At 44.1% G+C, this 20542-nt stretch overlaps 1 protein-coding gene across 1 annotated transcript in view; it reads right to left on the reverse strand.

Annotated features, from left to right (window-relative positions):
• Tmc2 (transmembrane channel like 2) overlaps window positions 1–14424 on the reverse strand; it is a 64842-nt gene extending 50418 nt beyond the window's left edge. Inside the window, exons 1-3 of the mRNA XM_055604826.1 lie at window positions 14391–14424; window positions 9153–9465; window positions 2161–2313 (exon numbers count right to left, since the gene is read on the reverse strand). Of these exons, the coding sequence (XP_055460801.1) occupies window positions 2161–2313; window positions 9153–9465; window positions 14391–14424 (500 nt within the window). The remainder of the gene's footprint in view (window positions 1–2160; window positions 2314–9152; window positions 9466–14390) is intronic.
• Window positions 14425–20542: the final 6118 nt, after the last annotated feature.

Raw genomic sequence — 20542 nt, forward strand, 5'->3', positions numbered from 1 at the left:
CTGACAGTAGAGGCGCTAGAGCCAGAGTTTCTGAGTTAAAATCCGGACTGGATCACTTAACTTGCTGTGAAACCGTAACAACTGTGAAGCCCCTCTTCAGGGGTTCCATCAGAGCTGGATAAGCTCTGTCAGAACTCTGCCTTGTGGCTGGGACAGAGCCGGTCAGAAATGGCTGCTAAGGTCATCTTGCCACAGCAGCCCACTGAGGCCAGCTCCTGGGTAAAGCTGAATTGTTGAAGGAAGAACAAGGAGGGGGCATTACTGTGGGGCTGTGGGAGGATGAAGCAAAATGTTTGAAGGCGGGGAGAGCTGACTGATGGGCAGGAAGTGGGAACAAGTCTCCTCTAGTGTGGAGTAAAGGTAACCACTTAGATAGTGATCTCTTGGAATGAGACAATGGAGTGTAAGCTCTTTAGAGTTACTAATTACGGGCATTAGGTCTGGTTTTAGTGCGAGGAACTGGAAGAAAGCAAAGGTCTTTAGGCAGAGGCCCGCCTGATGGAGACCTAAAGGCTAGGGAACCTGAGGCCTGAGTCTAGAGGAAGGCATCCTGGAGGAGGGAAGATGGGGGAGAAGGAAGGAAAGAGGTACAGAGGGACACCTACTGTCTGACACAGAGACATGGAAGTGCGGGAGGCACAGTCACTGCCAGCCCTGCCAGTGACAGGGATTCTGCAACCTCAGCCTCTTGGACACTTCATTTCCTCAAGTGTTCAGATGATGCTCTTCTCACTGTTCATAAAAGCTGTGTTTGGGTTGTGCATGACTATAAGGTCCTGTGAGAATGACAGGAGGGGCAGGAAGAAAAACCCAGCCTGGAGGACAGGGAGAGGGAACTTTTGGAAGAAGCCAGCCCACTGTCCAAACAATTTTAAATTAGCAAATGTATATATTTATAGCATTCAACGTCTACATCAAGCTAATTAACATATTAAATCCTCAGCATTTTTATATCGAAAGCCTTTTAATATTTACTCAGCAATTTCCAACAACCATTGTTATCACTATACTGAACATAATTAAAATAAGCTTTAAAAACCCTAAGAGTTCAGTTAGTCACACAAGGTGTGTGTCTAGTGCTCAAGAGCCACGTGTGGCTAGTGACTGCTGTATCTGGTACAACGGATTTAAGAGATTTCTATCATGGCAGGAAGTTCTGCCGGTCAGTGCTGCAGGTCTGGGGCTCTGCCAGGAATGTTTTCCATGGCCACACGGGAGACTGTGGTGATTTGCCTGGCAGCAGAGTCAAATCTGCTTGTTAGAACCATTATCAGGATCCACATCGAATCTTCGCTTTGTTTTTTTTTTGAAATAAATAATGTCAAGACATGACTCCCACACCACTCTCTATAATAATGGGAGTTTAATCTGAGCATGAGAAACTTTGTGTTTGAGGGGAGTCAGGGCATATGAGATTGACACAAAAGAAGGGGGAAGTGAATCACTGTGGTTGAAAATGAAGGCCAGATTTGAGGTTGGAAAGGTGGTGGCGGGAAGGACTTTTCTAATGGACAGCCAGAAATGATGCACCGTGAATCCTACTTTAGCTCAAAACTGCATCAGACATTCAAGAATAATAAAATATTTGGTGTGCCAGCCCTTCATATGCAATTCAAGGGAAAGGTTGGGTTGGAAATAAGAGTCAAACGGCACCAGTAGGGAGTGGTATCACAATTCAAACCCATACCAATATGGCACCATTCCCAGTGTGGCCTTGTCTTAGGACACAGAGACATGCTAACAGACCTTTCCACCTGCTATACAAACCACTCAAGTGAGAGACAGCTGCATGGGGGAGGTTGTGGGTCCTTACAGCAGACAAGGCAGTTTCCCTTGCCTAGAAGGGACATCATAGACAGCTTCCTGAAGAAGGTATTTCTGTGTTGGGTCATGAGAAAGAGACAGAACCAGTACACGGGTAGAGTATGGAGGAGATGGTTATAAGCAGTTGAAGGCCTGGACACAGATTAATGCTGGCAAATCTTAAAGGCTGCCAGGCTTTCATGCATGTGTCTGAGCCATGCCTACAGTGGGGAGGCTGGAAGGGCAGAGCTCATGTCCTGTCCAGTCCCACTGGGGCCAGGAAGAGGAAGGCATGCCCCCTCTCTGCAGAAGATGAGCCTCCTGTGCCACGGGAAGCATCGCCCGCAGCTCACTCACCTGAGCTCTCTCAGCTTCCTTGCCATGGGCCAGGGTTTATTCCGCATGGTGGCAATGAGCTTCTTCTTTTCTTCCACCTGCTCCAGGATCTGAGCCAGCTCCTCCTCAGACAGGGACTCTCCAGCAGAGACCCTGGAGGCCAAGGAAGTAGACCTAGGGGCAGAGCCATAGCAGATGAGACCTAGAAGGGCTCTAGGCAGAGGAGGAAGTCACAGGAAGGATGGGCAGGAAACTTGACATCTGCAGGGTTGACATGCCTACCAGAAACTGGCAGTGGCTGGCGAGAGGAGGCCGGACTGTATCCTGTAGCGTAAGGCATGACTAGCTTGCCTTCCCAAACTTGTTTTCTGGAGTTCTCCAGCCATACACTGTCTAACACAGTGGTATCAACAGAAATAAAAGGTGAGCCACTTTTAACTTAAAAATTTCCTTCCTTCCTTCCTTCCTTCCTTCCTTCCTTCCTTCCTTCCTTCCTTCCTTCCTTCCTTCCTTTCTTCCTTCCTTGTAAGGGCCTCAGGGCTGATAAGATGGCTGAGTGGGCAAAGCAGCTGCCATGCTAGTCTGATGAGCCTGATGCCTGGAGTTTGATCTCTGGAATCCACGTTAAGGCAGAAGGAGAGGATCAACTCCAGAGTGTTATCCTGTGACCGTCAGCCATGCACAGGGGCCACTCACTGCATACATGTCCCCTGTGCTAGGTAGTTCTATGTCAACTCCACACAAGCAAGTGTCGGAAGGAACTTCAATTAAGAAAATGCCTCCAGCCGGGCACAGTGGTGGAACCTGTAATCCCAGCACTTGGGGAGGCAGAGGCAGGTGGATCTCTGGAGTTCAAGGCTAGCCTGGTCTACAAAGCAAGTCCAGAATAGTCATGGCTACACAGAGAAACTCTGTCTCAAAAACAAACAAACAAACAAACAAACAAAAGAAAGAAAAAAAAAAGAGAGAGAGAAAGAAAAGAAAATGCTTCCTGAAGATTGGGCTGTAGGCAAGCCTGAAAGGCATTTTTCTTAATTAATGATTGATGGGGGAGGGCCCAACCAGTGTGGATGGTGCCATTCCTGGTGTGCTGGTTTGAGTAAAAATGACCCTTGTAGGCCCATAGGAAATGGCACTATTGGGAAGTGAGGCCTTGCTAGAGAAAGTGTGTCACTGTGGAGGCGGGGCTTTGAGCTCGCAGAAGCTCAATACAGTTCTCTCCTTGCTGCCTGCTGATCAAGATGTAGAAAGCTCAGCTCCTTGTCCAGCACCATGTCTGCCTGCAAACTGCCAAGCTTCCCACCATGATGACAATGGACTAAACCTCTGAAACTGTAATCCAGGCCCCAAATAAATGTTTTCCATGAGTTGCCACGTAATCTGGGTGTGGTGGCACATTCCTTTAATCCCAACACTCAGGGAAGCAAAGGCAGGTTGGATCTCTGTGAGTTTGAGGCCAGACTGGTTTACAAAGCAAGTCCAGGACAGTCAAGGCTACATAGAGAAATCTCATCTTGAAAAAAAAAAAAAAGTTGCCTGTGGCCATGGTGTCTCTTCGAAGAGACACCTGGCTGGGTCCTGGGTTCTATAAGAGAGCAGGCTGAGCAAGCCATGGAGGGCAAGCTAGTAAGCAGCGCCCCCCCATGGTTCCTGCCCTGTTTGAACTCCTGTCCTGACTCAGGATGAACAGTGATAAGGAAGTGTAAGCCAATAAGTCTTTCCCTCCCCAATTTGCTTTTGACTCATGGTGTCTAATGACAGCAACAGAAACCCTAAGGCACACACTAATAATTGTTTTTTTTTAATCTCAAAACTATTTAAAATGCTTTTATTACAAATCTAAAGTCTGAGGAAGTCCTTTATTGTCCCTGGATCGTTTGTGAATAGGAACAGCCTAACACATTTTTTTTTTTTTTTCATTTAAAAGCTCCTTTTGAAAATGCTAAAGTGTGACCACAGGTTTTGGTACCATGTTTAAGAGGCAGTAATGTCCTCAAGTAGTGAGACTGCTGAGGTTACAAGATTATCGCACCATTCAGAATTTAGAGCTCAACCCCACACTGAACAGGAAGAAATAAGGTGTTTATGGTCTAACAAGGGTAACTTGTCCCCAAGTAATGTTCCTCTCTGGATTCCCAAGTTTTCAAATTCACATAACAAGCATTTGTGTCTCACTGAGTTTTAAAATTCACCCATTTTCTTTTATCCTTTTAATCATTGTGTTATAATAGCCATAAAAGCCTGTTAAACTACAGCAACAACTCCTTCTGGTCAAGATCTCTGACCTGGGCAGAGACCTAACATTTCAGATGGGCAGGGTCAATCCTCAGGCCTGGGGACCACCCTTAAAAGGTGGGCTAACCTTAAGCCATGCTGAAGAGATGGGCAGAATAATTAGTCCTTCAGCAAGAGATGTCCTCCCCTGTCCTCCCACATCCAGGTTCCCGATGTGGTGGCATGCACGGCTACAGTCATGTGACTTATAAAGCTGCTTGCTTCTTTGAGTTATCCAGAAAAGCACAACTTCTTTTCTTCATCTTTTCTGATCATGCTTTCCTTAGCACATTGGGCTTCCCCGTTTTGGATTTCCTTATGCTTTCTCTAAAGCTCCCCTTCATACCATGTGATGACTTACCCACCATGTGCCTGGCTTTCACACTGTCATAAATGGCAGCATGGCTTTCCCCTTTCTTCCTCCGTTCTCTGGGCAGCAGCTGTAGTTTACAGCTGGCCTGCCCTAGGGTTATCTTCATCCTTAAAGTTGTCCTTGAACTTCCATTTGGGTCTCTTCTTAAGTTGTTTTATTAATGAGGCTAAAAATCCCAAGAGAGGACCCTGATTTTCCATGTATCAATAGTCTGGTAGAAATCTTGTTTGAATGTAACTGAGAATGACCAATGAAATCTCAATGCACCAGGTCCATATGAGATTGAATTTTGAATCAAACTAGGTAGTGGCTATTCATGAGCCCAGATGCCAGTCAGACTGTCTCAAAGGAACTCAAAGAACTATTCAAAGAAGAGTCCAGATTAGTGTATCCTAGGTTGAGGGTGCTTGTTCTCACTCCAACTCAGAGCCAGGTTGCAGTTCAGGTTACAGATTAGTCAAGACCATGAATTGACACAAAAGTACAAGGAGCCCTCTCATACACCAGAGACTTGACATGGCTGCAAAGATCAGTCCAAAGGCTACAAAATGGGGAAGTTTTAATTTAAAAATTTCTAAGAACCATATTTAAATGGTAACATGAAATGGATAAAATTAATAATGCTTTTCTCTATTTCAATCAAATTATAGTTTTAACACAATCAATGTAAAATTTAAGAGTTTAAGTTAGCCTGGGTATAGTTAGCCTGAGTAAAGAGACATCTTGACGGGGAGCTGAATTCAGGTACTAGGGAATATCACAGAATATGCACTTGGCAGAAAACAAAGTTAATTCTCCTAGGAACAGCCTTCAGGGAATAATACAGAATAAATGCTTCATAGAAAATAGAGACAAACTCCCTGGCAATAATCAATGGGAATCGGTTGGAAATTGGGTGGGAAAATTCTCCCCAATGTTTCAGATGTGGTTTAGAAAAATAGCCATTGTGATTATATGCCTTAGCCATTGTGATTGTGTGCCTCAGAAAAGGTCATCCCACCCCACTAAACTTCACCCAATTCTGTAATGCCAAGGCTTATGCCCCCCTGCTTGCTGCCATGGAAACCCCCTGCTCACAGACTTTCTCTTTAAAAATCCTGTTCACTCAGAACTTGGGGTCCCACTTCTCTACTGCTGTGTCAGTGAGACTTGGGTCCGGAGTTCGATCGCTCTCGTAATAAAGCTCTTTTGCTATTGCATCGAGTTGTCTCCTAGTGGTCTTTGAGGGTCCCATGAACCTGGCATTACAAAATCATCAAAATAGTCTATCAGTAGTCATTTGCTACTGTCTTTACAATCTGATATCTTCATTTATGGTGCATGTCAATTCAGATACCAAATTTTTATCACATATACTTGCTCTGTATTTGTAGTTTGTAAAATTATAGTTGGAAAAGTAGATTCACATACACAAATTGCTTTATACATGCTTTAAAAAGTTTCCTCCAAATCAAGTGGCATATGATTGTTTTTCTTCGATGTTTATATCATTAACAAAATACTTTGATTCCAAAGTCAGTTCAAATCAATTTCAAAACTGTATCTGTCTGTCCAAGTTACATAAATTTACTAACTCTTATGTCAAGTCAGTTACATTAATGTCAAATTTAAATTATGCTACATTAAATTAAATTGGAGACTCATTTCCTCAGTCTCCCTGGTCATATGACAATGGTTATTGTATTGGCTAACACAACTACAAAGGACTTCTGTCAAGAATCCCCATGCTGTGCCCCGCCTCACGCCCTGGTAATACTACCCGCTCAGCTGTTACAGGATCCAAATATTGTGTGTGCTCAGTACAGCCTCAGTGATAAAGCAATACAGAGCTGACAGGGTAGGTGAAAAGAGAGTCTAGAGAAAGGTTAGGTGTGCTGCTTTGAATGAGCTTGGCCGACATAGGCTCATATGTTTGAATACTTGGTCCTCAATTAGTGGAACTATTTGAGAAGGCTTAGGTGGTGTGGCCTTGTTGGAGACGGTGTGACACTGTGGGTGGGCTTGGAGGTTTCAAAAAGGCAAACCAATTGTCTCTCGTTCTCTCTGTCTACTGTTTGTGGATCAGGATGTAAAGCTCCCAGCTACTTCCCTAGAGCAATGTCTGCTTCCTGCCATGGTGCTCATAGACTAACCCTCTGAAGCTGTACTCAATCTCTTGGTCAAATGATTTCTTTCATAAGAGTTTCCTTGGTCATGGTGTCTCCTCATAGCAGTAGAATTCTAAGACATTATATCTGGATAACCTCAATGAGGCTCATAAAGAGAGTAATCAAGACTACTGCCAATCCAGGTTTTAGAGACCAGTTTACAGAAATCTCTGTGAGTTTTAGCATTTTAACTCTTGGAAATAAAGAAATTGTAGCATACTGTTGGGTCTGGAAAGGCCAGCCATAGGTACTTCTGGTCCTACTCACACATTCCCAGTGATATCTGTCTTTGAGTCTTTGTATGATGTTTTCCCTCACTCGGGGGGCGGGGGTTGTCTTTGTTTAAATTCCATTTGTTCTCCAGATACCTACTGAAATGCTCAACTCCTCTGTAGAGGAAACGCGATGCCCCAGGCCCCGGCAGTACAACACTATCTAATCTTGTCTTGTGTGCACATTGCTTTCTGCCGTGTCTTAATTGAGTCTCATCTTTCCAGCTAGACAATCAGCATCTGGGGAACCAGGGCTGACTCTTTTTATCTTACTATCCCTGTCATGGCAGCCAACTAAAACCGGCACTGTTGGGTCCTCGTCTGTAACTCCTTATGCTGCATATATCATTTAGGGTATGGGTTCCTTCTAAAATATAAGACACCCTATGGTAATCAACAATGCTTTCAAACTAGCTGGCGGTATAGCTTAATGGTAAGGCATGTGCTTAGAATACAGAAGAACCTGGCTTCAATTCTGGGCACAACAAACAACCGACCAAAACAAAGAGCCAGGCATGGTGGCATTTGATTATAATCCCAGCACTTCAAAGAGCTGAGGTCTGTTAACACTGTGCAGGAGTGCAGCTTCTGAAAACAAACAACTGTGTGTCAGTATGTGCTGTGTGGATCTGACTACAGTGCCTGAGGAGGCCAGGAGAGAGCGTTGGCTTTTGTCTGGAGCTGGCGTTAGAGGCATTTGTGAACTGCCCAATGTGGGTGCTGGGAACTGAAGTTGGGTCCTCTGGCAGAGCAAGCAGTATGTGCTCTTAATCACTAAGCCATATCTCCAGCCTGGAATAAAAAAAATTCTAAAGAAACACTTGTGTCTCTCCCACTGGTTATGAAATTATTGGAATAATGGATTCCTAGGAATTAGAATTTCCAAGGAATCTCATGCTGGCAGAAGAAAACAGTTGAATCCCGGTGTCAGACAGAGGAAGAACAGGAAAAGATTTCACAGTTTTAACAGCTTGTCCAGCCACCTTTGGGAGAGGTTGGACTTGAAATGGCAGGACCATACCGTGACCAGGGCTGCCTACTTATACATACCTCCTGCCACTTATCTAAACCTAAACTTCATGTCAGGGCCTCAAGATAGACTTGGACTGTGACGACTGGGCCTCTTTATTCCTCTGCCCAAAGTGGTCACACTTAATAAATCTCTTTTTCTCTTTTCTCTTATTGAATATGTCAGGGTCCAGAGGGTCTGGCCCTGACTGAGTCTGTTAACAGTCTGAGGGAAGAAAGCATGCTGGGACCCAGAAGGAACACCAAGTAGCTGTCATCACCCTAATTCTCACACCTGCTTCAAAGCCCCCCCCCATCCATAATCAAAAGGGAGTTTTCAAACAACCCTGGAAGAGGGTAAATCGTAGACTGTCTCTCTAATAAGTGCCAAAGAGAAGCCATCAAGACTAGTAGCCACAAATGGAAGGAAGCCCAACCTGTACCTTCCCTAAGGTGCCTGTCTATTACTATGTCTACAACTACTACACATGCTAGTGGGACAAAGACTCCAAGTCAGTTATCCAAACACCCACAGCCTCAGAGCTGGCAGGACTCTTGAAGCTCTAGACTGTCATGTTTGTTTTTAAAGAGAGGGTACATATACGTAGGGGAAGGAGTGTGCATGACCCCCATATGACTTCCAAATCTGGAGTGATAGCGAGTCACCAGCTGAAAGTCGGGATCCTTGAGATCTTATCTGTTTGCCTCTGGGCCATCTCCCCAAACCCAGAGCTTCACTTACAATATAAGTAGCTATAAAACAAAACAAAACAAAACAAAACAAAACAGTGTATTGGGGCTGGTCCCCCTTTGGTTTGGGAAAGCAGGAGCAAGAGCAATAGCTGCTTTTACCCACAAGTGAAACCCTTACCCCTGCCTGGGGGAAGAAAGGGGGTAGCCGAGCAAACGAAGAGTGTCCCAATCAGAGCTACAACACACCTGGGTTTTCCCAGCTGCTTGCCTGTATCCTTCCTCAGAGCCTCCTTTTCCTTCTTTGGAGATGTTCTGTGCTCCTTGAAGGAAGTCCTCCTGTCCATCTTCCTTCCCTGGGAAGGCCTCTCCACCTTGCATGGTTTCTGTCCCCGAGATGCCCTGAGACAGCTTCCATGTTCCACCTGCTTCTTCCGGGAAGACCCTGGCCTTGGGCTACCCTTAGCAGGCTCCTTCCGGCTAGACTGGGTGTGGTGGCTGTCTTGGGGACATGCAGCTATGGAAGTTTGTTTCCTTGAGGGTTTCCTTGCTGACCTGTTACCTGCAAGAGCAGAAAGTGGACAGTGGTGACTCCATAAGACTCAGCCCAAAGAAGCATCACACCTTGTTGGGGTTGGACAACAAAAATCCAACATGCTTCCCAGAGTCCATTAGCTCATTGAATTCAGAACACAATGCCCTCAAATTCAGTATCTTGCCAAACTAAGTGTTACATGTCGAAGAAAACTGAGAAACCACAGATGGTCACTCTCTGACTTTCCCTCATATGTATCCCCAGAGACGCACCTTGATATAGAGGTGTCCAGTCCCACAATATTAGGAAAAGAGAAGCCAAGAAGCTGGACAGACTTTCTTAAATCTGATCAACATTAGCTCATGTCCTATTGTTTCCAACGAAATTGTTCATAAAAGTGCAATTCTCCCTAGAGTTTTAGGTCTTCATTTCTGAAGCTCTTGTGAGCATCCCTCTTCTATGTTCCTGTCTGACAGTCATTTTCATTTCCATGCATCTTGCCACACTGATTAAATAGTCTCGGATGCCCTTTACAGTATAGGAGAACTGTTTTCATGCAGGCCTTTGGCTTTTGATCTCAAATCTCTGATCGAATGCAAACTAGAATAGTTTTAAAAAAAGATTCATTTGTATTTTTTCTGTATGTGTGTCTCTGGTATGTCTCTCTGTGTGTATCTGCCTGTGGGTGTAGGTACCAGCAAGAAGACATAAAAGTGAGTCCAGGACAGCCAGGGCCACACAGAGAGACCCTGTCTCGAAAAAAAAAAAAAAAAAAAAAAAAAAAAGGAAAGAGAAGTTTTTTTTGGAAACTGATAATTATCTCTGTAGACAACTTTAGATTTATCAGTTGTGTTGCAGTTTCTTGATTTCAACCAGCTCATAATGGAAAACTTGATCCCAGAAGGAGGAGGGGACTCTGTCCCTCCCATGTCCTCTCTACTTTCCCCACTTTTCTTTGACCTCAATACTTGTATGTGTGTTCCTGCCAAGAGCATTTTGCTCTGTGAAGACTGGTACATCGATGAGGGAGGAACAAGAACATTTTGAAACATGCCCAGAATATTATGCTGTCTGTCCTGGCTAGTTTTATGTCAACTTGACAGAAGCTAGAGTCCTCTGAAAGGAGGGAACCTCAGCTGAGAAACTGTCTCCGTAATACCCAACCACAATGGCATTTTCTTAGTCAGTGATTGATGAGGGAGGGTCCAGCCCACTGGGTAGTGGTGCCGTCCTGGCCCGGGGCCCTGGGTTCTATAAGAAAGTAGGCTGATCCAGTCATGATGAGCAAGCCAGTAAGCGTGCCTCTACATCAATCAGCTCCAGCCTCCAAGTTTCAGCCTCGCTTGAGTACTTGTCCTGACTTCCTCCAGTGATGAACTATGATGTGGAAGTGTGAGCCAAATAAACACTTTCTTCCTAAGTTATTTTTGGTCACGGTGTTTCATCAAAGTAATAGTAACCCTAACATACTGTCCTTACCACTTGCTTCCCCTAACAGGATTCATTTGTTAGAGTGGAACTAATGGACCAAGGACAAAGACATGTCTGAGTCCAGCCTCCCTGTTTTATTTAAGGATGGAAGAAACTGGGTACATGTGAAGGTCACAATCCCGGTGAGACATAATGATGGGATGCTACTAAGTGATATAAAGAAACGAACTTTCAAGCTATGTAAAGATAGAAGACCGTGAGCACACATTTCTAAGTGAGAGCTGGCCCCATGAAGGCTTCACACTGTGTGATTGCAGCTTCACAGTATTCTGGGAAGGCTGAAACTGCAGAGACAATAAAACCATCAATGGCTGCCAGGATTGAGTGGGAGGAGAAGATTGAACAGGTAGGCCGCAGGGTATTCTGGGAACATGCCATTCTGTACAATATTGTGACAGTATTCACTTATTTCATTACGCACTTTCAAAACCCATAGAATATATAGCACAAAGAATGAATCCTAGTGTTAATTCTGGACTTTAACAAGAATGTATCAATATTGGTTATAATATGCAGCACACTAATGCAAGAGAAAAAAAAAAGAAGGTAATTTATGCTAAATTTTAATACAAGCCAAAATTTCTTGAAAATGATAAAATATTGGGGTTAGAGAGATGGATCAATGGTTAAGGTCACTGGCTGCTTTTCCAGTGAACTGGGTTCAGTTCCCTTTACTCAAATGGTGGCTCAAAATCACCTGTAACTCCAGTTTCAAGGGTATCTGAGACTCTCTTCTGGCCTCAGTGAGCACCAGCCAAGTCAACATGTCTTCTCCAGAAGCCAGAAATCCTATTGCAACAGGCCCTGAGAAGAGCGAGTTAGCTGAAGGACAAGACAAAGACTCAAAGTAGCAATGATGAATATGTTCAAGGACCTCAAAGAAGATATGAATAAATAACCTTAAAGAAGATTGTAAAAACACAGTTGAATGAAGAAAACATTTTCAGATATGAAAGTAGAATTTAACAAAGAAATAGAATTACTAAAGAAAACCCAAACTGAAATAAAACTGAAAATGAAAAATTTAGGATATTAAACAAACCCTCAGAAGTAAGCCTTACCAACTGATTACATAACATGGAAGAGGAAATTTCAGGTCTTGAAAACAAGGTAGAAGTAATGGATACCTCAGCCAAAGAAAATGTTAAACCTAAAAAACCCAGGCACACAAACAACAACAACAACACCAACAACAGCCAAGAAATATGGGACACTATGAAAAGACCAAACCTACAAATAATAGGAATAGAGGAAGGAGAAGAAACCCAGGTCAAAAGCACAGAAAAAAAAAATTTAAACAAAAATAGAAAAAAATTTCCTAATCTAAAGAAAGAGATGCCTATCAAGATATAAGAAGCATACAGAATATCAAATAAATGGGACCAGAAAAGAAATTCCCACAACACATAATAACCAAACTCTAAACATACAAAAACAAAGTAAGAATATTAAAAGCTTCAAAGGAAAAAGACCACATTACATACAAAGACAGACCCCCATTAGAATAACGTCTGACTTCCCAGTGGATGCTAAAAGCCAGATGGTCTCTCAGGGACCACAGATGCCAGCTCAGATACTATACCCAGCAAAACTTTCAATCGCAGTTAATGGAGAAAGGAAATGTTCCTTAGTAAAACCAGGTTTAAGCAATTTCTGCCAATCCAGCTCTACAGAAGGCAATAGAAGGAAAACTTCAGTCAGAGGGGATGTCTGGCTCCAAGGAAACATTGTCTTCTAGCCACAATGGGACGGGTGCACATTTGAACTCACAGAGACCATGGCAACACACACGAGGCCTGCAAGGATTCAAGACAGACAGGGTCCCAGCTCTGAGAGGGAAACTAGACATGAGGTTTTCGCCTTAACTAAGAAGCTATTTGCAATTGCTACCTGCTAGGAAAGGGAAAATCAGTTTTCTCCAGTGGAGTGTTTTTGAATATATCAACTACACTCTAAGGCAGACCCCACACCAGGAGTAGTTGAAAAGTGTGTGTGTGTGTGTGTGTGTGTGTGTGTGTGTGTGTGTTTTTAAGAGAGATCAAGAAAGAGAAAGACCATCAAATTGGGTAGCTAGGGAGCTTCGAGGAATCTGAGAGGAATATGGGGGAAGGAAAAACATGATCAAAATATATTGTATGAAAAAATTCAAATTAAAAAAGATTTAAAAAGCTTATGTGATTGGCTTATAACATAAATAAATGCTTACACAAATTAAGTATTTCAAAAGATTTCTAAGGAGCTGGACATGGTGGCACATTGTCTGTAATCCCATCACTTGGGATGCAGTTGCAAGCCCAAGGAGACCAGGAAATGGCAGTAGTAGGCAGGACCTTAGCACTTGTTAGCAGAATCTTCTGTGTTAGGGTATGTTTAACTGACACGGTAAGGTAAAGTCATGACAATGGAGGAGAATCTCTTTTTGTAGCTTCTGAGGCCTATTTAGCTTCTCCTTGGGAGCCTTCTGCACAGGTTCGCAGAAATGCTGTAACCACAGCCCATGGGGAGCTGTCTAAGCCTTTGGGTGTGGGTACTGTCTGTACCACCTGCTAGGTGCTGCCTTGTCCCTGGGATAATGAATGTTCATAGCTTACTTACAAGGCAAAGCTCAAAGTATCTGTAATTCTGGGAGTGTCCCTCTTAGAGTAGAGGCTGAGCAGCAGGCCATCTCTGCTTGGCATAATGCTTCCTTTACAGTCAAACCAACTGCTTCCCAGAAAGGACCCATACTTGTTATTGAGCAAGGAAAGAGGAAACAAGAAAGGGGGAGGGGGCCAGAGAGGAACAGGAATGTGGGATGAGTGGCTCAAGTTCAAGGCTAACTTGAGCCTAGCACACTGCTCAAGAGCCCAGGACTTCCCAACACTGCCTCACCCCATCTACCCCATCTTCCATGCTTGAGAGCTGCTCTGATGGCTTTCTCATTTCAGTGCCCAAGGATTGGAAGAAAGCAAATGGCTGCAGTCTGCAAGTCCCCTGGCAGCAGCCCCATTCACTGTGGGAGCCGGAAGACTGCAACTTGGCTCCAGTTACTTCTTTCAAGATGCTCTAAGTTCAACATTTCCCTGACACCTTGGAAAAGTCATAAGTTCAGATCAGGACCATGCCACCCCTGCAACAGACAGACAGACACAATGGGTGAGAATTGTAAAGGAGAGACAGCTGCAAACAGTAGGCCCGTAGGATCATGCATAAAGGGGGCCAGCTCCAGCAAGTTCATTACTGCAGGTTCTTCATAATTTTCTGCATGGGTCATCTTCAGTTTCTCTAGGAGCCCTGCAAGGAAGTACCCTCATCCCATCGGTGGGTAGGAAGAGGCTAGCTACCCTGAGGTTTCCCAGCTCAAGTTGTAGGATCTGAACTCAAATGCAGGGCCTTCTCATGCCTCTTGAGACTGCTTCCCCTATACCCTCCATGCCAAGGCCTGGCAGTTAGGACCCATGAGAATGAAGATGAAGACTCACCTTCCTTCTCCATGCTCTTTAACTGGCGGCTCATAGTCACCAGAATTTCAAGGTCCTCATACTGCCTCACATCTTCATATACCTCCAGCTTGGGGTGCTGTCATGCTGCCATGCCTGGCCTCTTCCTGGGACCTGACAGCAGCTGGGGTCCTCCCAGGTTGAAGGTGGAGGTATGTATTGTTGGGGAGAAAGATGGGGAAGGAAACAATTTGCAGCCTATCAATCCATCTACACACTCCTCTGCTCTGGCTTCTCTGCCAAGGACAGTGTGGCCTCACGTTTCAAGCATCACTTATACATGAGGGCCCTGGAGGGGTAGGAATCGCAGGCTCATCTCCTGACAATGATAGCCCTTGCATTTCAGCCAGGGAAGGTGTGAGCTATGTTGCAAGGCTCTTTCCCAGTGTCTTGAATCCTTGATTGGCACAAAGGCATAAGTCATCATCTGGGCTTCAGTTTAAATAGTAGATTATAAAAAATGGACAGTGGGATCTCCTTGCTTTTTCCACTCCCCTTCAAGTGTGCAGCATCAAGCCAAGGGCCTTGTGCATGCCAGGCAGGCACTCCTGGGTCCTGGAATCTACACTTTGGACCTGAGCCAACGCTGATAACTGTCCCTACTGAAGTCGCCTGCTTACTCATTCAGCAGCTTTCACAGTGCTGCCTGTCTTTAGGGAAGGTTGATTTGGCTGCTGTAAAAACTGCTGTAATCATGTAATATAGCAAGGCTGCAGAATCAGAATGGAACCAAGGTTCTTGTTGGTATCAGCTGATACTGGAGTTTGGAGAGAGTCCCTAGAGGGATTCCAGGTTCCCTCAGCAAGGGACTGATCAGAGATACAGAGTTACAGCAGTAACGGTATTAGAAAAAGATGCACTTCAAAGGAGGAGTCTGGCTGGGACAGGAAGGTTCAGTGGCTCAACAGTTCTGCAGTATAGGTTTTTTTTTCTTTTTTCCCCTGTTACCTTAGTGTGCGCTTTTGGGCTCATGTCCTGTTACATGTTGTTCTCCATACAATTTCATGTCTCACCAGCATTCTTTATCTCCACCCAGTGGTATTATGGTAGGCCATAGGTTGCCCTTAGACACTCTGGAGTGCCTCTGTGCCTGTGTCAGTAGGGTGAACTGGTTTCAGTCGGCTTCATAGGGTGGTTTCCAATCTTTGACTTATGCCAATTTTCTTTCTTTCTTTTTCTTTCTTTCTTTCTTTCTTTCTTTCTTTCTTTCTTTCTTTCTTTCTTTCTTTCTTTCTCTCTCTCTCTCTCTCTCTCTCTCTCCCTCCCTCCCTCCCTCCCTCCCTCCCTCCCTTCCTTCCTTCCTTTTTCTTTTCTTTTCTTTTTTCTTTCTTTTTTTTTTTCAAGACAAGTGTTCTCTTTGTGTAGCCCTGGCTGTCCTGGAACTTGCTTTGTAGATCAAGTTGGCCTCAAACTCATAGAGATCTGTCTGCCTCTGCCTTCAGAATGCTGGGATTAAAAACATGCATCACCATGCCCCAAAAGCCAACTTGTCTTTTTCATATGCTAAGTTTACAAGGCTTTGTGGGAGTCCTTCTGGATGGCACTCTCTGCCCTATTCTCCTACCTCACCATACAGACTTTCTGAGGGACCCCTGGAAGGGGCTCACAAGGCCTCAGAGTGCAGGAGGCCTTGTGAACCTTTTTATTTTATTTTTTATACAAAGGAATAGTGCTATATTCAATAATTTTACAAAAGATGAAAATCCAGGTGTCCTGTAAACACTGAGGAATATTAATCCTCCAAGATAGAAGGCTAAAGAACATTTTGTGCAAGGAGTCCTTGCTACTGTGAATTTAAGCCAGGAGCCATGCCATGACTTCAGGAAAATATTCCACTCATTTTCATCTTGATAGGTACATCATGTCTATTTACCAAAACAATAGCAGTAGCTTCTTTACTAGGGCCAGTGACCTTCCCAACCATGATCAGACATGAATTTCTTCCATAGAATTGGTTTCAAATTCAATCCAAAGGTGGATGCTTACTTCTGTGGTCATATCTTGCTTTGGTAGTTAATTGTGTTACATGCACAATGAGGGCTAGCCAATGAGGAGGAAGCTTCCAGCCTAGTTTCAGCTTTATTCTCTATATTCTGTGACCAAGATGTGTGGTGTCTTCAGCAGTATGGTCTTATTATCAAGTTCTGGTAGGCAACCAGTAGCACCAACAGTTATCTTGAATTATTTTGGGGGGAGGGTCAGCAGCCTCCCTGACAAGCATATTGTAGGAGGTAGTTTGCTCCTGGCACTGCCTTAGTCCTCTTTGTGATTGAGTTGTCCATTTTGTTGTTGTTTTGTTTGCATGCTTACTCTGAATATTTGTGTGTGTGTGTGTGTGTGTGTGTGTGTGTGTGTGTGTGTGTGTGTGATGAATAGCTGGCAAAGATTTTTCTCCCATTCTCCAGGTTATCTTTTATGCGTGACTGATGGTTTCTTTTGATGTAAACAAGTGTTTTGATTTAATATTTTTTTTCAATTTAACCACTTTACAGCCTGATCCCAGCCCCCTCCCTCTTCTCCTCCCAGTTTCACTGTCAGGTCCCCCCACCCCCCATTCCTCCCTCTCCTTCTTCAGGAGTCAGGGAAGACAAATTAGTGTGTTCTGGACATGCCAGGACTCATGAACTCACAGCATCTGTGGCTGCCTCCGCGTGACCTGCACAAGATCAAGCCAGCCAGCATGCCAGCACACATGAGGGAGGGGCTCATTAGCCCATCCCTAGCTGAGGAGATACCGACAATATGCATCTGCGACGGGAGAGAAAGTCAGTTTTCTTTAAGGGTGTAGCCCTTGGTAGTTGGCAGTGTTTCAGTAGATGACTCCATTCCCAAGATCATACGGGCAGCCAAGCTCAGCAGGTTCTTAACATAAGAGATTAAATTGGTAGGGGGTTCATCCTGGAGAAGCTGCAGGTGGGAGAGAGGGAAGAATAAATACCATCAAAATGCATTCTATACATATGAAATTCCCCCAAAATAAAAATATTAGGTTAAATAAGACTCCTCAAGTGTACCAAGATAGCATAGACATAACATTTTTCATGGCTACACAATCACAACAGAGATGCCTTTAATACTTTGTTTCTCAGTGTCCCTCACAGCTGGTTCCCAGCACAATTCTGCTTCCTTGTCAATACTGGAAGATGCTCAAATAGTTCGGCAGAACCCCAAATTTTCTCAAAAGAACTTTGGAATCACCGAGGGCTGTCACACAAATAGCTGTCACCCAGATGGTTCAAAAGAACACTGGACTCAGAAAAGTCCCAAAAGACAAGGCTAGTCACACAAATGGCATTTGGCCAAATGGCCCAGTAGGATCCAAATAACTCAAAAGATACCAAAACTGCAGAAATAAAGAAAGAAAGAAAGAAAGAAAGAAAGGAAGGAAGGAAGGAAGGAAGGAAGGAAGGAAGGAAGGAAGGAAGGAAGGAAAGAAAAGGACAGACAATTCTGAGGTTCCCTGACTTACCAAGAGTCAAACTTCAGGGTCTATAGAGCTCAGGCACTAATTTTTCTGCACACTGAATAGAGAGAAAACAGCGAATATTGGTTGAAGTGGAGAGAAAAAGCTCCTGAGATTAAATTACTTTGGATGCTGTGTGGGTCAGTTCCATCTTCTCTCTCCATCTGGTCCATTCAGGACTGACTTGCTTGCAAGGAATTCAGAATGCAAATGCCTTTCTTCCTGGCTTGACAATCCAAAAGGTGTCCACGTGGTTAAGTGTGTGTGGTGTATAAACAAGCATGTGTGCCATGGATGGTGCCCTGTTCTCTCTTTCTACCTTATCCTTTTGAGACAGGTCTCATTGGACTAGGCTGGCAGCCACTAAGTGACCTACCTCTTTGCCTATGTTGTCATGTTTGACTTTTATGTGGATGTGGAGGATCTGAACTCAGGTCCTCTGCTCACTCAGCCAATGCTCTTATTTAGAAAGAAATCTCTCCAGGCCAACATTCCAAAAATATGGTTGTGAATTTTAGGGTCAAAGCTCAGGTTCTGTAGCCTGGGCAGTGCTGGAGAGCTCGCCCTGGTGGCATGGGTGCAGGAGAGCTGGCAGTCTGACCAACTCAGCCACCACCCAGGCCCAGATTCAGGGCTTTGAGTTGGTGTTCCCTAACATCTAGCCCATCTATGAACTGCTGGAGTGTATGAAGGGGCCAGTCCTACAGACCCAAAGCTTCAGGATCTCCATGACACAGGGCAACAACAGGATATCCGAGACAAGTCCATGAGGATCCAGTATTGGTAGAGTAGCAGAAGCCAGAGGCCTCAACCAGGCCATGCCTCATTGCGGTGAACATCTGCAAGTGAAGACACTTGGATAAAAGGGTGTATTGTGTGACACACTGCGGCACACTACAGCTTCTACAACAAGATTTTTTTTTTTTCCTTTTGGAATGGGGGTAGATTGTAAGGGCCGAGAGCAGGTACAAAGAGACAGGGAGATGACCGGGATTGGGGTGAACGATGTGAAATTCACAAAGAATCAGTAAAAAGTTTTGAAAAAAATAAAAGCTCAGACTCTGGAAGTCCCGATAAGCTGAGCATGGCTACTCATGCCCAATATACCAGTTAAAAAGATAAGTAATACTGACAGGCAGAGAAAGGTTTATTTGGTGTGGTCACACTGGGAAGAGGAAGAAAAAAGGTTATCTAGTGAACTCCCACGTCTATCTTGGGGGTACTAAAATGATGTTTAGGTGTAAATAGAGGGCCAGAGGTATGTCCTGCAAGGTGGTCCAAGCAGTGGCCAGAACTGTATGAATCTCTTGATGTGGAGGAGGTAAGATCCTCTTTTGGCTGGCCTGGAATTTCAGCTTGTCTCTACTTAAACTGTGAGACTCCCAGGGAAATTTTAATTCTCTGGAGTCCATTGTTTCAATAGTCTGATAATACAAATGTTTCCCTTTAAAATATATTTCTCTGGCCGGGATAGTCATATCTCATTAAGACTTGTCTTTCATTTTAGGTGATTTCAGCATGAATTAGTGTGAAATTTCACACATTTATAAGTCAGGAGAAAAATAATCTCACTTGAGAAGAGCAAACCAAAATTAACTACCAGAAAGACACACTCTTTGCCCTTTCAGAAAACTTGTCTTTTTCTTTCTTAACACAAAGCTTTAGCCAATTAATATTTGATTTACACTGATTGCAAATTTAACTTAATAGAAATAAACATTGCCTGGGTAAGTAATCAAACTAGAGGGCTGTCTCATGGAGTGTGCGGTCAGAACAGTGAACACCATTCCCGCTAAAACTAAGGATGATGAGCTCTATATTAATTTCCTTTCCTTGTGTGATCAGAGGAAGCCAAATGCACAAGGAAAGCGACCAGTGAAACGGTGCAACATCAACTGAATGTTTCAGGGTGTCACAGAAGCCTGTATCAGCTGAAGCTTCTTGCATTAACTTGTTAATTTATCTCTCCAATTAGAAGTGTATATATATAATTAGCTATGGGTGTCTGCTTACTAAACATCCAGGGCCACTCACAGAACCTTGTAAACCAGCACAGTGGAGGGGTCCAGTTGCAGGTAACACTTTCACTGGACAACACGATCTGGAGCTATCGATCGTAGGTTGTTTCTGCACCTGCCACAGCAGCGAGCTCATTACTAGCCATTTTGTGGTGCATCAGAGGAAGATGCCAGGGAAATCTGGATGAAAACAGAATGTTTTTCACGTATTTTGAGGTGTGAAGTACGAGCAGCTTCTGAGGCTTGTTGGAGCAGTGTTGGTCTCCTGGCCTTTCTTGGTTAGCTCTGAAGGTGGAACACAAGAATCCTGGTGGAGACTCCTGGGGTGGTCGCCGCCATTTCAAGGTTCTTAGAAAGTTAAACCCACACCCATAATTTGAATCTGGAAAGAGGCACATCTTACAAAACTCAGAATGAAACTCATGGCTAGCTGCCAACTATGGATGCCAACTGTTTGTGTGTTATTTTTACTTTTTGTGTATAGGTATTTGCTGGCATGTAAAGCTGTACACCATGTGTATGCGGTGTCTTTAGAGGCCAGAAGGTATCTGATGCTCTGGGACTAGAGTTACAGACAGTTGTTAGCTGCCATATGGGTGCTGGGAATTGAACCTGAGTCCTCTGGAAGAACAGCCAGTCCTTCAAACTACTGG

This window comes from Psammomys obesus, unplaced genomic scaffold (genome assembly GCF_907164565.1).
Source record: "Psammomys obesus unplaced genomic scaffold, mPsaObe1.curated_primary_1811, whole genome shotgun sequence".
NCBI lineage: Eukaryota > Metazoa > Chordata > Mammalia > Rodentia > Muridae > Psammomys > Psammomys obesus.